The sequence below is a fragment of the Eimeria maxima genome, genomic scaffold (genome assembly GCF_000499605.1).
Source record: "Eimeria maxima Weybridge genomic scaffold, Emw_scaff144, whole genome shotgun sequence".
NCBI classification, from domain to species: Eukaryota; Apicomplexa; class Conoidasida; order Eucoccidiorida; family Eimeriidae; genus Eimeria; species Eimeria maxima.
The window spans coordinates 42,501-53,880 of NW_013564399.1; the positions used below are offsets into that span (position 1 = coordinate 42,501).

At 48.2% G+C, this 11,380-nt stretch overlaps 3 protein-coding genes across 3 annotated transcripts in view; 1 reads left to right on the plus strand and 2 right to left on the minus strand.

The window, feature by feature from the left end:
- EMWEY_00017360 (hypothetical protein, conserved) overlaps positions 1-3,826 on the minus strand; it is a gene marked incomplete at both ends in the record, with an annotated part of 6,297 nt that extends 2,471 nt beyond the window's left edge. The window contains 8 exons of the mRNA XM_013479899.1: positions 1-233; positions 455-547; positions 721-793; positions 959-1,027; positions 1,157-1,633; positions 1,850-2,445; positions 2,625-3,019; positions 3,218-3,826. The exon at positions 1-233 is cut by the window's left edge and continues 200 nt beyond it. Of these exons, the coding sequence (XP_013335353.1) occupies positions 1-233; positions 455-547; positions 721-793; positions 959-1,027; positions 1,157-1,633; positions 1,850-2,445; positions 2,625-3,019; positions 3,218-3,826 (2,545 nt within the window). The remainder of the gene's footprint in view (positions 234-454; positions 548-720; positions 794-958; positions 1,028-1,156; positions 1,634-1,849; positions 2,446-2,624; positions 3,020-3,217) is intronic.
- A 1,027-nt stretch (positions 3,827-4,853) lies between these two features.
- On the plus strand, positions 4,854-8,292 carry EMWEY_00017370 (CAF1 family ribonuclease domain containing protein, putative; the record flags this gene model as incomplete). Its single annotated transcript, XM_013479900.1, has 9 exons — positions 4,854-5,034; positions 5,283-5,378; positions 5,592-5,680; positions 5,915-6,003; positions 6,225-6,827; positions 7,027-7,098; positions 7,275-7,380; positions 7,543-7,617; positions 7,936-8,292. The coding sequence occupies 9 exons, from the start codon at positions 4,854-4,856 to the stop codon at positions 8,290-8,292; spliced, it is 1,668 nt and encodes a 555-aa protein (XP_013335354.1).
- A 239-nt stretch (positions 8,293-8,531) lies between these two features.
- Positions 8,532-10,842, minus strand: EMWEY_00017380 (hypothetical protein, conserved; the record flags this gene model as incomplete). The annotated part of the gene is made up of 8 exons (XM_013479901.1): positions 8,532-8,638; positions 8,859-8,923; positions 9,156-9,612; positions 9,827-9,961; positions 10,138-10,188; positions 10,315-10,456; positions 10,562-10,728; positions 10,818-10,842. Coding segments are annotated over 8 exons (1,149 nt in total), but the record flags the coding sequence as incomplete, so codon positions are not given.
- Positions 10,843-11,380: the final 538 nt, after the last annotated feature.

Here is an 11,380-nt window from a genome sequence, read left to right on the forward strand (position 1 = left end):
ACTCTGCATTGCCTAAGGAAGAAGGATCTATCTCTATTTCTGCTGCTGCTGCTCCTGTTCCTGCTGCTGCTGCTGCTGCTGCAGCAGCTGCTGCTGCTGATTTTCGTGCTGCAGCAAAGGTCTCTATTAATTCAGGAGATGCAGGATGAGGAGACTTCCTTAACTGACGCAAGACACGACCTAATGGCTGCTGCTGCTGCTGCTGCTGCTGCTGCTTCAGCTTAGGCCCATATCTGCGCACACCCAACAACAAAACCCTAAACCCTAAACCCTAAACCCTAAAACACACTAAATACACTTCAGAGGAAGAGCAACCAGGTAAGCTGCAGCAGCAACTCCCTCCAAACCCTAAACCCTAAATACGTCACAGAGAAGGCTCAACAAGAAGTGCTACATCAGCAACCCCCGTCCTAACCCTAAACCCTAAACCCTAAACCCTAAACCCTAATTATACCTTTTCCTTCTTTTTTGTAGACTTAAATTTCTGCCGAATTCATCAAATCGTTCGGGCAGCAAACGGCCAATATCCACTAAACGCCGCTGTGTCCTGTAAGAACACCCTAAACCCTAAACCCTAAACCCTAAACCCTAGAGGGGAGTCATGTAGACAACGGAAAAAGATACAGCTATTACCCTATTGGCTAACTTCGTAGGGTTTATGCTTCTGTGAGCTCAGCGACTAAACACAAAAAAGGGTTTAGGGTTTAGGGTTTGACGTACGTTCTGTCTGCGTCTTCTGTCTCGAGGTTTTGGAGGGCCTCCACCGCCATCTTAACCGCGGGCTTCTTCTCATCTGCACAAAACCCTAAACCCTAAACCCTAAACCCTAAACCCTAAACCCTAAACCCTCAACCCTAGACCCTAGACCCATGTGTGACCCTACTGGTGTCTGCATAAGAGAACTGCGACTCAACTGAGCGCAAACAAGGCTAATTAGGGTTTAGGGTTTAGGGTTTACAGATGCAGCCGCTGAGGTCTTCAATGTACATCAAAAACTCCTGCAGTTTCTGCAGCCGTCGCTCCATTTCTGAACGCAAACCCTAAACCCTAAACCCTAAACCCTAAACCCTAAACCCTAAACCCTAGCTCACACCAGACCTTCAAATCCCAAACCCTAAACCCTAAACACTAAACCCTAATTTCTGGATTGCCTCACTGAGTTGCTTGACTTCAAGTGCTGCCATTCTTGCTGCTGCTGCCTTCTTGCTATGTACTTGCTGTTGCTGTTGCTGCTGCTGCTGCTGTTGCACGTCTGCTTGCATCTCTGCCTGCTCCTCAATCCATGCAACTGCTGCTGCTGCCTGCTGCTCTGCATTGTTGCTGTTTGTGCTGCTACTGCTGCTGCCGCCGCCGCCACTAGCCCATAGTTGGGCGAAGCAGCTTGCTGCTGTTGTTGCTCCTGCTGCTGCTCCTCCTGCTGCTTTCCTAGGTTCAGCAGCAGGCTTGATGTGACAGCCGCTGCTGCTGCTGTCAGCAGTAGCAGCAACAGCAGCACTTGTATCCTGGTGCGCAGGAATGCCACTAAATGAGCTGAGGATCTGCTGCTGTTGCTGCTGCTGCTGCTGTGCAAGCTGCTGGCGCTGCCGTCTCTCAAGCTTCTCCTGCTGCAGCAGCAGCTGCTTCCTTCCAGCCCCTGAAGAAAAAAGCAGCAGCAGCAGCAGCAGCAGCACATTGCAGCAACAGCAGCAGCAACAGCGACAGACAGCAGCAGCACTAACAACAGCAACAAACAGCAGCAAGAAAGACCAGACAGCAGCAACAGCAGCACCAGTCCACACAAACCGCAGCATCACCAGGCACACACCAACAGCAGCAGCAGCAGCAACAGCAGCAGCAGCAGCAGCAATACCTTTCATGATTTGCTCTCTTTCCCATGCCTCTAGTGCTGCTTGCTCTGATTCCTCAGACAGCTGCTGCAGCAAAGGGACACCGCGCAGCTGCAGCATGGCCTCCCTAGCTAGCCAGCTCTTGCTGCTGCTGCTGCTGCTGCTGTTGCTGCTGCTGACACCTGCTGCTGTTGCTTCATCCTCCTCTGTATACTCCCCAAAACAGGACACATTAGGTGTACCCCCTTTGCTGCTGCTACTGCTGCTGCTGTTGTTCATGTCTGCTGCTCTTGCTTGCTGCCGCGAACGACGAGCCATCTGTGCTAGTGCAGCAAAAGGGAGTTCTGCTGCTCCATCATCTGCTGCTGCTGCTGCTGCAGCAGCAGCAGCAGATTTCCTGTCTTCTAGCTCTGCTAAAGAAAAGATACGCGGCTCAGCAGCACCACCACGGCCACCTGCTGCTGCTGCTGCTGCTGACGGTGCTGCTGCTGCTGCTCCTGGTGATGCTCCTTGAGGCCGATCAGCAGAACCAGAAGAACCAGCGCTCCTTGATGTTGACTGTCTGCTGCTGCTGCTGCTGCTGTTACTGCTGCTGCTGCTACTACTACTACTTCTAGGACTGCAAGGAAACAGACACACAGAGTATTGTACACAGTGCTGCAGCAGCAGCAACGGCAATAGCAAGACCAGCAGCAACAGCAGCAGCAGCAAGAACAGCAGTACAGTCACCAGCAGCAAACCCAGCAGCAACAGCAGCAGCAACATCAGCAGCAACAGCAACAGTGTCACCGGCCTCACGTGAACTCGTGGCGTCTGCTGCTGCTATCCTTGTTGCTGTCCCTGCTGCTGCTACTACTACTACTACTACTACTACTACTACTTTTGCTGCTGCTCTTGCTGCTGCTGCTGCTGGTGCTTGCATGCGTTGCCCTTAGGACAATCCCCACACTGCCTGGGGGGTTTACTACTAACAAGGGTTTATCCTTGCTGCTGCTGCTGCTGCTATCTTTGCTGCTGCCTTTGTTTCTTGCCTCCGGGTCTCGGCTTCCGCTGCGCCTATTATCCTTGTTGCTGCTGCTGCTGCTACTACTACTACTGCTGCTGCTGCTCTTATTGGCAGAGCTTCGTGGGGTTTTGCTGCTGCTAGGCAGTTCTTCCTCAAGAAACTCCCTTACTGCCGCTGCTGCACCGCGCTGCAGCAGCAACTCACAGAAGCAACTCACTCCCAATAGATGAGGGTTTAGTTAGGGTTTAGGGTTTGGAGTTGCAGGGTTTAGGGTCAACAAATCTAGGGTTTAGAGCTGTCGTGGGGCTTAAGAAATGGATTTTGAGGGTTTAGGGTTTAGGGTTTAGGGTTTTTGAGGGTTTAGGGTTTAGGGTTTAGGACGTACTACTTGGGGTGTTTCTTCTTCACCAAGACCAAAGCTAAGGCGCTGTGCTCTTGCTGCTGCTGCTGCTGCTTGCTGCTGCTGCAGCAGTTGCTGATGTTGCTGCTGTTGCTGGACGAATACTCGGCTGCTACCAACAGCGCATGCGCCTGCAGCAAGAAGCTTCTTTTTAGGTTGCTGCTGCTGCTGCTGCACCACCCCAGGCTGCAGCAACTGCTGCTGCTGCTGCAGATGCTGGTGCTGCTGCTGCAGCAGCAGCTGCTGCGGTGAATCCTCCTCATCTAATTCCTCTAGGGCACTCTGAAATGTATTATCTAATAGCTGCAGCTCTGCAGGGAGAGCAGCAGCAACTGCTGCTGCTGCTGCATGCGATTTTGCTGCTGTTACTGCTGCGCTATGACGAAAACTATCTGCTGTTGCTGCTGTTGCTGCTGCAGCAACAGTCACTTGGGGAGGAGGGGGAAGACCTGCTGCTGCTGCTGCTGCTGCCTTCAATACGCATGCACGAGGTGTTTGCTGCTGCTGCTGCTGCTCTTCTTCCTCCTCATCGCTACTCTCTGTCTTTGCCTTACGTGCCTGTCTAACAATGCCGCGGCGGGCAAACAAAGCCATCTTGTGCTGCTGCTGCTGCAGCTGCTATTGCTGCTGCTGCTGCTGCTGCTATGCTTACTATATGGTCACTCCCTGGGGTTGCAGCCGCTGCTGTTGCTGCTGCTGTTTCTTATGCTGCTGCTTGTGCTCTTGTTGCTGCTGCAGCAACCTATGAAGGAAACTTCGACATTAAAAAGGAGAAACTCAGTAAGGCCTTACTGCATGCGTCTGCTGCTGTTGCTGCTGCTGCTGCTTCAGTTGCTGCTGCTCCAACTTCTGCTGCAGCACAGAAGCCAGCAACTGCTCTAAAAACAAATATAGCTATAACCCGATGGGAGCAATTAGCAGCAGTGTCGAGCAGCAGCCGCTGCTGCTACTGCTGCTGTGGCTGCGGCTGCTGCTGCCGCTGCTGTTGCTGCTGCATGCACGGCCCGTATGGCCTTATAAGATACTGCCTTCCAATACAATAAAAATTATTAATTAATTAGTTAATTAATTAATTAATAAAAAGAAAAATAAATTATTTCCCCTAAAACCCTTCCTTATAGATGCAGGGTTCGCCGCGGTGACCTACGATGCTCGAAATTTAGGGTTTAGGGTTTAGGGTTTAGGGTTTAGCGGTCTAGGGTTTAGGGTTTAGGGTTTAGGGTTTGAGCTCTGAGGGCTTCTCTTGCGCTCTCCGGCTGCGCGCCATGTGTGGGGGACCGAACAGCCCAAGCCTGTAGAGGGAAATTTGAACGACAGCAACAGGAGCAACGGGAGCAGCAGCAGCAGCAGGAGCAGCAGCAAAGACCTCTGCTACGGACTGTAGATCACCAGCTGCAGCAGCAGAAAGAGCTGCAAGTCAAGCACCAGCAAATCTGCTGCAGCAGCCGCAGCATTATACAGCGGGAGAAGCGGGAGCACGAGCAGCAGCAACAGCAGCAACAGCAGCAGCGGGAGCAACAGTGGGAGCTGCAGCGGGAGCAGCAGCAACAGCAGCAGCGGGAGCATAAGGATGCTACCTCATGGAGAGAGTATGAGTTCGTTTTTTTTAAGAGTCTTGTAAATGGAGCAGCAGCAGGAGCAGCAGCCGCAGCTGCAGCAGCAGCAGCAGCAACCCCAACAGCAGCAACAACAGCAGCAGCAGCCCCAACAACAGCAACAACAGCAACATCAACCGCAGCAGCAGCTGCTGCAGCAAGCCATCGAAGACATACACCGCGCCGAGTTTGTAGCTGTAGATCTGGGTAAGCAGCAGCAGCACTGCAGCGCATGCAGGGAGAACAGCAGCAGCAACAACAACAACAGCACTAGCCGTAGCAGCAGAGAAGGAGCCAAAGGGAAATAGCAGCAGCAGAAGGAGACAAAACAGCTGCAAAGAGAGTCATAAAATACACTAACAAGAAGAAAACACTATATAAACAACTTGGGCTTTAGGGTTTAGGGTTTAGGGTTTGGGGGTTTAGGGTTTAGGGTTTAGGGTTTGTGTGTGCAGAGTTTACGGGTTTGCTATTAGAGCAGCGCAGCAGGGCGGTGACGTTGGATAAATATTATGACGAATGTTATAAGGCGGTGCAGCAATTCCTTGCACGTAAATAAACCCTAAACCCTAAACCCTAAACACTAAATTGTAGAAACCCTAAACCCTAGTTCTATATCTAGCTGAAACCCTTAAGATGTGCTGCGTGAAGATAGAAGCGCAGGAGATGTGCGGTTGCAGGAGAGTCGATTAGGGTTTAGGGTTTAGGGTTTACGATTTAGGGTTTTAGGGTTTAGGGTTTAGGGTTTAGGGTTTGTGATGCAGCACAAATAGGGATTTGTTGCGCAAGAAGGGATGAGAAAAATAAAAACAAATGGATCCTCCAACCCTACACATTCGATGCTCATCCTCGTGTACGCCTTCTAAACCCTAAACCCTAAACCCTAATCCCTAATCAAAAGAAATAAACCCTAATTTGCAGGGTCTACTCGCTATTCTTGTTGTTCTTGTTGTCCTTAATACGTCTAGTATTGACATTACTAAAGTTAACATGTAGGCCTTAGGGTTTATGCTTTAGGGTTTAAGGTCTGGGGTTTAGGGTTTAGGGTTTAGGGTTTAGGGTTTAGGGTTTAGGGTTTGTGGTTCAGCGAGGACGGAGCATATTTTCTGTGGATTTGAAGGCTTTGCGTTTCCTCCAAAGAAATGGTTTTGACTTTAATAAGTGGATCGCCTCAGGGTACGTAAACCCTAAACCCTAAACCCTAAACCCTAAACCCTAATTCCTAAACCCTGTTGTTAGTATTTTGTCGCTGGCAACGTAATAACGAGTTTATGATCAATGGGCGCATAAACCCCAAACCCTAATCTGTCGTACACGGGAGGGGGAGCACTGCAGCACGGAAGCCACAGCTGTTGTTTTAGGGTTTAGGGTTTAGGGTTTGACTGTGATTTGCGCAGCCTTGACTACGAGCGACTCTGCGAAGTGCAGCAGCAGCAGCACGAGAGAGAAGCCATAGAGGCAATGCATCAGCAGATACGGCAGCACCAGCAGCAGCAGCAGCAGAAGCAGCAGCAGCACCAGCTAGATCTAAGTAGTCGTAAAAGGAAATCCAGGGATCCTGGCGACCAGGAAAAATCAGGGACACCTGACAGCAGCAACAGCAGCAGCAGCAGCAGCAGCGAAGACGAGGCAAACACACAAGGGAGCAACAAATCACAGCATAAAGGAGCAGCAACAGCAGTAGCAGAAGCAGCACCAGCAGCAGCAGCAGCAACCGCTGCTGCTGCACCTAAGCCGTCCGTCGATGGCCAGCAGCGTGTGTGGGCAGTGCCTGCAGCAGGTCCTGTGTGGGCAAATTCCTTTTTATGCAACAGCAGCAACAGCAGCAGCAGCAACAGCAGCAGCAGCAGCGCGGGTTTATCGCAGCTAGCTGGTGCATTAATAGAGGCAGAAACACCAATTGTGCTGCACAACGGTCTGTTAGATTTGTTGCATTTAATTCATAAATTTGTTCAGGATATACCTACATCTATTCATGGATTTGCTAAAGAAATATCCAGGTAGGAATTAGGGTTTAGGGTTTAGGGTTTAGGGTTTGGTGGGTTGGGTTGAAGGGAGGGGCATTTTATCTTTTTGGAAGAAAAAGTGAAGGGTTTTACTTCAGGTCGAGGGTTTAGGGTTTAGGGTTTACTAGTTAGGATCTGTCTAGGGTTTAGGGTTTAGGGTTTAGGGTTTAGGGTTTAGGATTTGTTGCTGCAGACTCTTTACTGGCGGTGTCTTCGATACAAAATATATCGCCACCCATCTTACGCCTTGCAACACCTTCGGCAGGTAAACCCTAAACCCTAAACCCTAAACCCTAAACCCTGTATTCCCCTTAGACCGCTTCTTACCTGCTGATGCTTGGACTGTGCACTGCCGCCCTCGAATATGGCAAAGGTTTATTAGGGTTTACAATTTTCTAGGGTTTACTAGGGTTTAGGGTTTAGGGTTTAGGGTTTGTGCAGGACGGCTCTGCATGCATTAAGAAATCATATGTTGGCAATCCCTGATCTAAATTGTTGTTTTGTTGTTGATGATCATCGCAAGTCTTCCTTTGATTTCTCCTTTAAGGTACCCCTAAACCCTAAACCCTAAACCCTAAACCCTAAACCCTAGATAGTGTAACGTGGGTGGTCGAAGGGTTGTTAAGATTAGGACTCAAAGAGGTTCCTCTTTTGCTGCTCCTAGGGTTTAGGGTTTAGGGTTTAGGGTTTAGGGTTTACGTGTTTGCAGGAATTGAATGTCCCTCATGAGCTGCCTGACTCGCGGAGCCACGAGGCAGGGTTTGATGCCCTGGCGACAGCACAGGTAGGGTTTAGGGTTTAGGGTTTAGAGTTGCGTATGGCTGGGGCTGCATGCGAGGGCATCCAGCTGCATGCAACTGCTGCTGCTGCTGCTGCTGTTTTGTGGTTTAGGCTTTTGTTTGTCTCCTTGCTGCTGAGGCTAAGAGCAAAGGAGCTGAGTAAGCTAGGGTTTAGGGTTTAGGGGTGGCAGCTCATCCAAGTATATGCCTATTAACCCTAATTAAGGTGTATATATAGTATAAACCCTAATTAAGGTGTATACATATAAACCCTAATTGAGTGTTTATATGCATGCAGGAGTGTTTGTCTTTCTCTCCTTAAGGAAGGAAAAGACGTCATTGGTGTTGCTGGTGTACACCCTGGTTATCTGCAGCTGCAGCAGTACCTCCAAGAGGAGGACAGCAGCAGCAGCAACGGCAGCAGCAGCAGCAACGGCAGCAGCAGCAGCAACGGCAGCAATGATACAGCTGGGGAGACGCAGGCAGCCAAACGAAGCAAAAAAGAGAAAAATCTCAGCGCGTCTGCAGCAGGAGTCCCTGCTGCTGCAGTTGCGTCTGCTGCTGCTGCTGCTGCTCCAACTGCTGCTGCAGCAGAAGCAGCAACAGCAACAGCAGCAGTAGCAAAGGGACAAGATTCGGAGCCGCGACGCACAGCGCGCGCTAACCGTAAACGGACGTGACCATTTTGGCTAAACCCTGCAACTAGCCGCAGCTAGGGTTTAGGGTTTAGGGTTTATATATATATACACCCTAGCTAGGCTTTAGGGTTGATTGCATCGCATAGCTAGGGTTTAAAGTCTATAGAATAGCATAGCTAGGGTTTAGGGTTTAGAGGGAGTCTGATGATTCATCCCGTTAAAAAGGAACCCTAAATAATCCTAACTAGTATATAAAGGGTTTAGGGTTTAGGGTTTAGGGTTTACACCGTCTCATCAGCAGCTAAACGTAAGAATGTATCGCGAGTCATTAAACCCCCATTAACAACATCATACTTTAATTTATAAAAACACCCATCTGCTGTTAGAGCTGCACATACACCCCAAAACCCTAAACCCTAAACCCTCAGCAAGGCGAAAATACCAGGAAAAGCAAACCCTAATAAACCCTAAACCCTACATTCACAACCCCCCCACGTCTTCATCCCTAAACCCTAACTGACGAGCCCTAACAAACGGTGCATTGATACATGAGTTAGTAAACCCTAGAAGCCCCTCCCCTCCTAAACCCTCATAAACCCTAAACCTACCCAAGAGGGTTTGCGGTTCTTGACCGAAGGCACAAACCGCCGCGAAGTTCTCCGTAAAATGGAACCTGAACACCAAACCCTAAACCCTAACCCTAAACCCTAAATCCATTGTGCAGCCTAATAGCTACGCTGCTGGCCTCCGGCACGCCAAGCAAGGGAGGGAGTTGATGACATCTCAGGCTGAGGGTTTAGGATTTAGAATGGTCTATTAGGGTTTACTAGGGTTTACTAGGGTTTACTAGGGTTTAGGAGGGTTTATTAGGGTTTACGAGGGTTTATGAATTAGGGTTTACGTACTTAAATTGTGCCATACTCCATTCAGATTGAAAGTAAGGAGAAATCTTAGCGAGTAGAGGCCAAGAGCTGCGTACATTTGAGCCCCCGCTGCTGCTGCTGCTGCTGCTGCTGTTGCTGCTATTGCTGGCGTTGCTGCTGCTGTCTCCTTGTGCGTTAGCAGCAGCAGCAGCAGCAGCAGCAGTCAGCGGGTTGTAGCTGGTTGCTGATGCAACCGTCTCCCTTGTTGCGCTGCTGCTGCTGGTGATGCGTGTGGATGTTGGTGCTGCTGCGCCTGCATGCGCAGCAGCAGGTGGTGTAATTGCTGCTGCTGCTGCAGCAGCTGCAGCAGCAGCAGCAGCAGCAGCTACCTCCCCCTCCCCTAGACGATATAGATGCAGAGTCCCCGTGTTGCTGCAGACAGCTAGGAGACTGTTGCAGGGGCTAATACAAAGACAAGTAATTAATGCGGGATTTACACCTGTCATACAACACACCAAACCCTAAACCCTAAACCCTAAACCCTAATTTTTCTTATGTTAATTACCGAGTCAAGTAACCCCTCCTGCTACGCGGGTTTACACAACTTATATGTCTTGTATACTACAGACCCAAATAACACAAAAATTGCACAAATATAAGATTGATGTCAACTAGGGTTTAGGGTTTAGGGTTTAGGGTTTAGGGTTTATTACCCCTTCGGACTTCTTTAAGTAATTGTCCAGAGGCAGAAGAAAAAATACGAACAAGAGTTCCCTTAACAGAGGCAGAGGCTAAGAGGGAACCATCATTACTTAGGCATAAACAACAAAGGTCATTCTCATGAGCAGCTGAAGAATATATACACACAAACCCTAAACCCTAAACCCTAAACCCTAAACCCTAATTTATTAAAACGATATATTGTCGAAATAATACACACTCACGAACTCAATCTCTATAGTGGAATTATTATTAGGGTTTAGGGTTTAGGGTTTAGGGTTTGAGGGTTAGGACCATTCCTTACATATAGAAAGACTCTGTATAAGGGCTGTTGTTGGTTCGCTCCCTCCAGCTTCTGCGAAACACCAAACCCTAAACCCTAAACCCTTCACCCTTCTCCTGCAGGGCAACAACTACCTTAGGTACTGCAAGTCTACGTAAACCCTAAATTAGGGTTTTGGGGTGTATAGGGAGGTCTTACCGTCAGGAGCACCAGGAACACCCTCAGCAGGAATTGAATAAAATAAAACCTGTACTGTCCCCTTCTGTAGTGCTGTGCGCACAGCAGCAGCAGCAGCAACAGCAGCAGCAGCAAATGCAGCAGCAGTAATGCATAGGACAGTCTAACAGAGCAGGGATATCGGCAGCCATCCGCACAAGCAGCAACAGCAGCAGCAGCAACAGCAGCAACAGCAGCAACAGCAACAGCAGCAGCAGCAACAGCATACCTGGACATGCGACAGCAAGTTGCTGCCTTTGTGATGATTGAGAGTTTGCTTCTGCTGCTTTTGCTGCTGCTGCTCCTGCTGCAGTGTTTGCTGCAGTTGCTGCACTTGTTGTTGCTGCTGCCGTATTGTTTGTTGCTGCTGCAGTTGCTGCTGCACCTGCTGCTGCACTTGTTGCAGCAACACATAAACCTAATGGATTAGGGGAAGTAACTAATGTATCTATAAGACTTAATCCCCTCAATAAATAAATACAAACCTTCTGCTCTAATACTACTAATAACCTGCATACACACAAACCCTAAACCCTAAACCCTAAACCCTAAACCGTAAACCCTAAACCCTTAATAACTTACGTCTTTCTTAACAAAAAAAAAGAAAGAATTTTATGATTAAATTCTCATCAATTGTCTCTTAATTATTAAACAATTAATACACAATTATATACACTAATTAAATAAATAAATAAATAAATAAATAAATAAATAAATAAATAAATAAATAACTTACGCCTCCCTAAGCATAAAAAGGGAGAGACTTTTATGTTGGAATTCTAATCAATTGTCTCTAAACAATTAATACACAATTATATTCACTAATTAATTAATTAATTAATTAATTAATTAATTAATTAAATAAATAAATAAATAAATACTTACGCCTCCCTAAGCATAAAAAGGGAGAGAATTTTATGTTGGAATTCTAATCGAACAATTGCCTTTGCTTGTCTATCATCCCATAGTAAACAAATATTTTCCTTAAATATTTCTCCTCTTCCTTCTGTATATAAATATAAATAAATAAATAAATATATATATATAT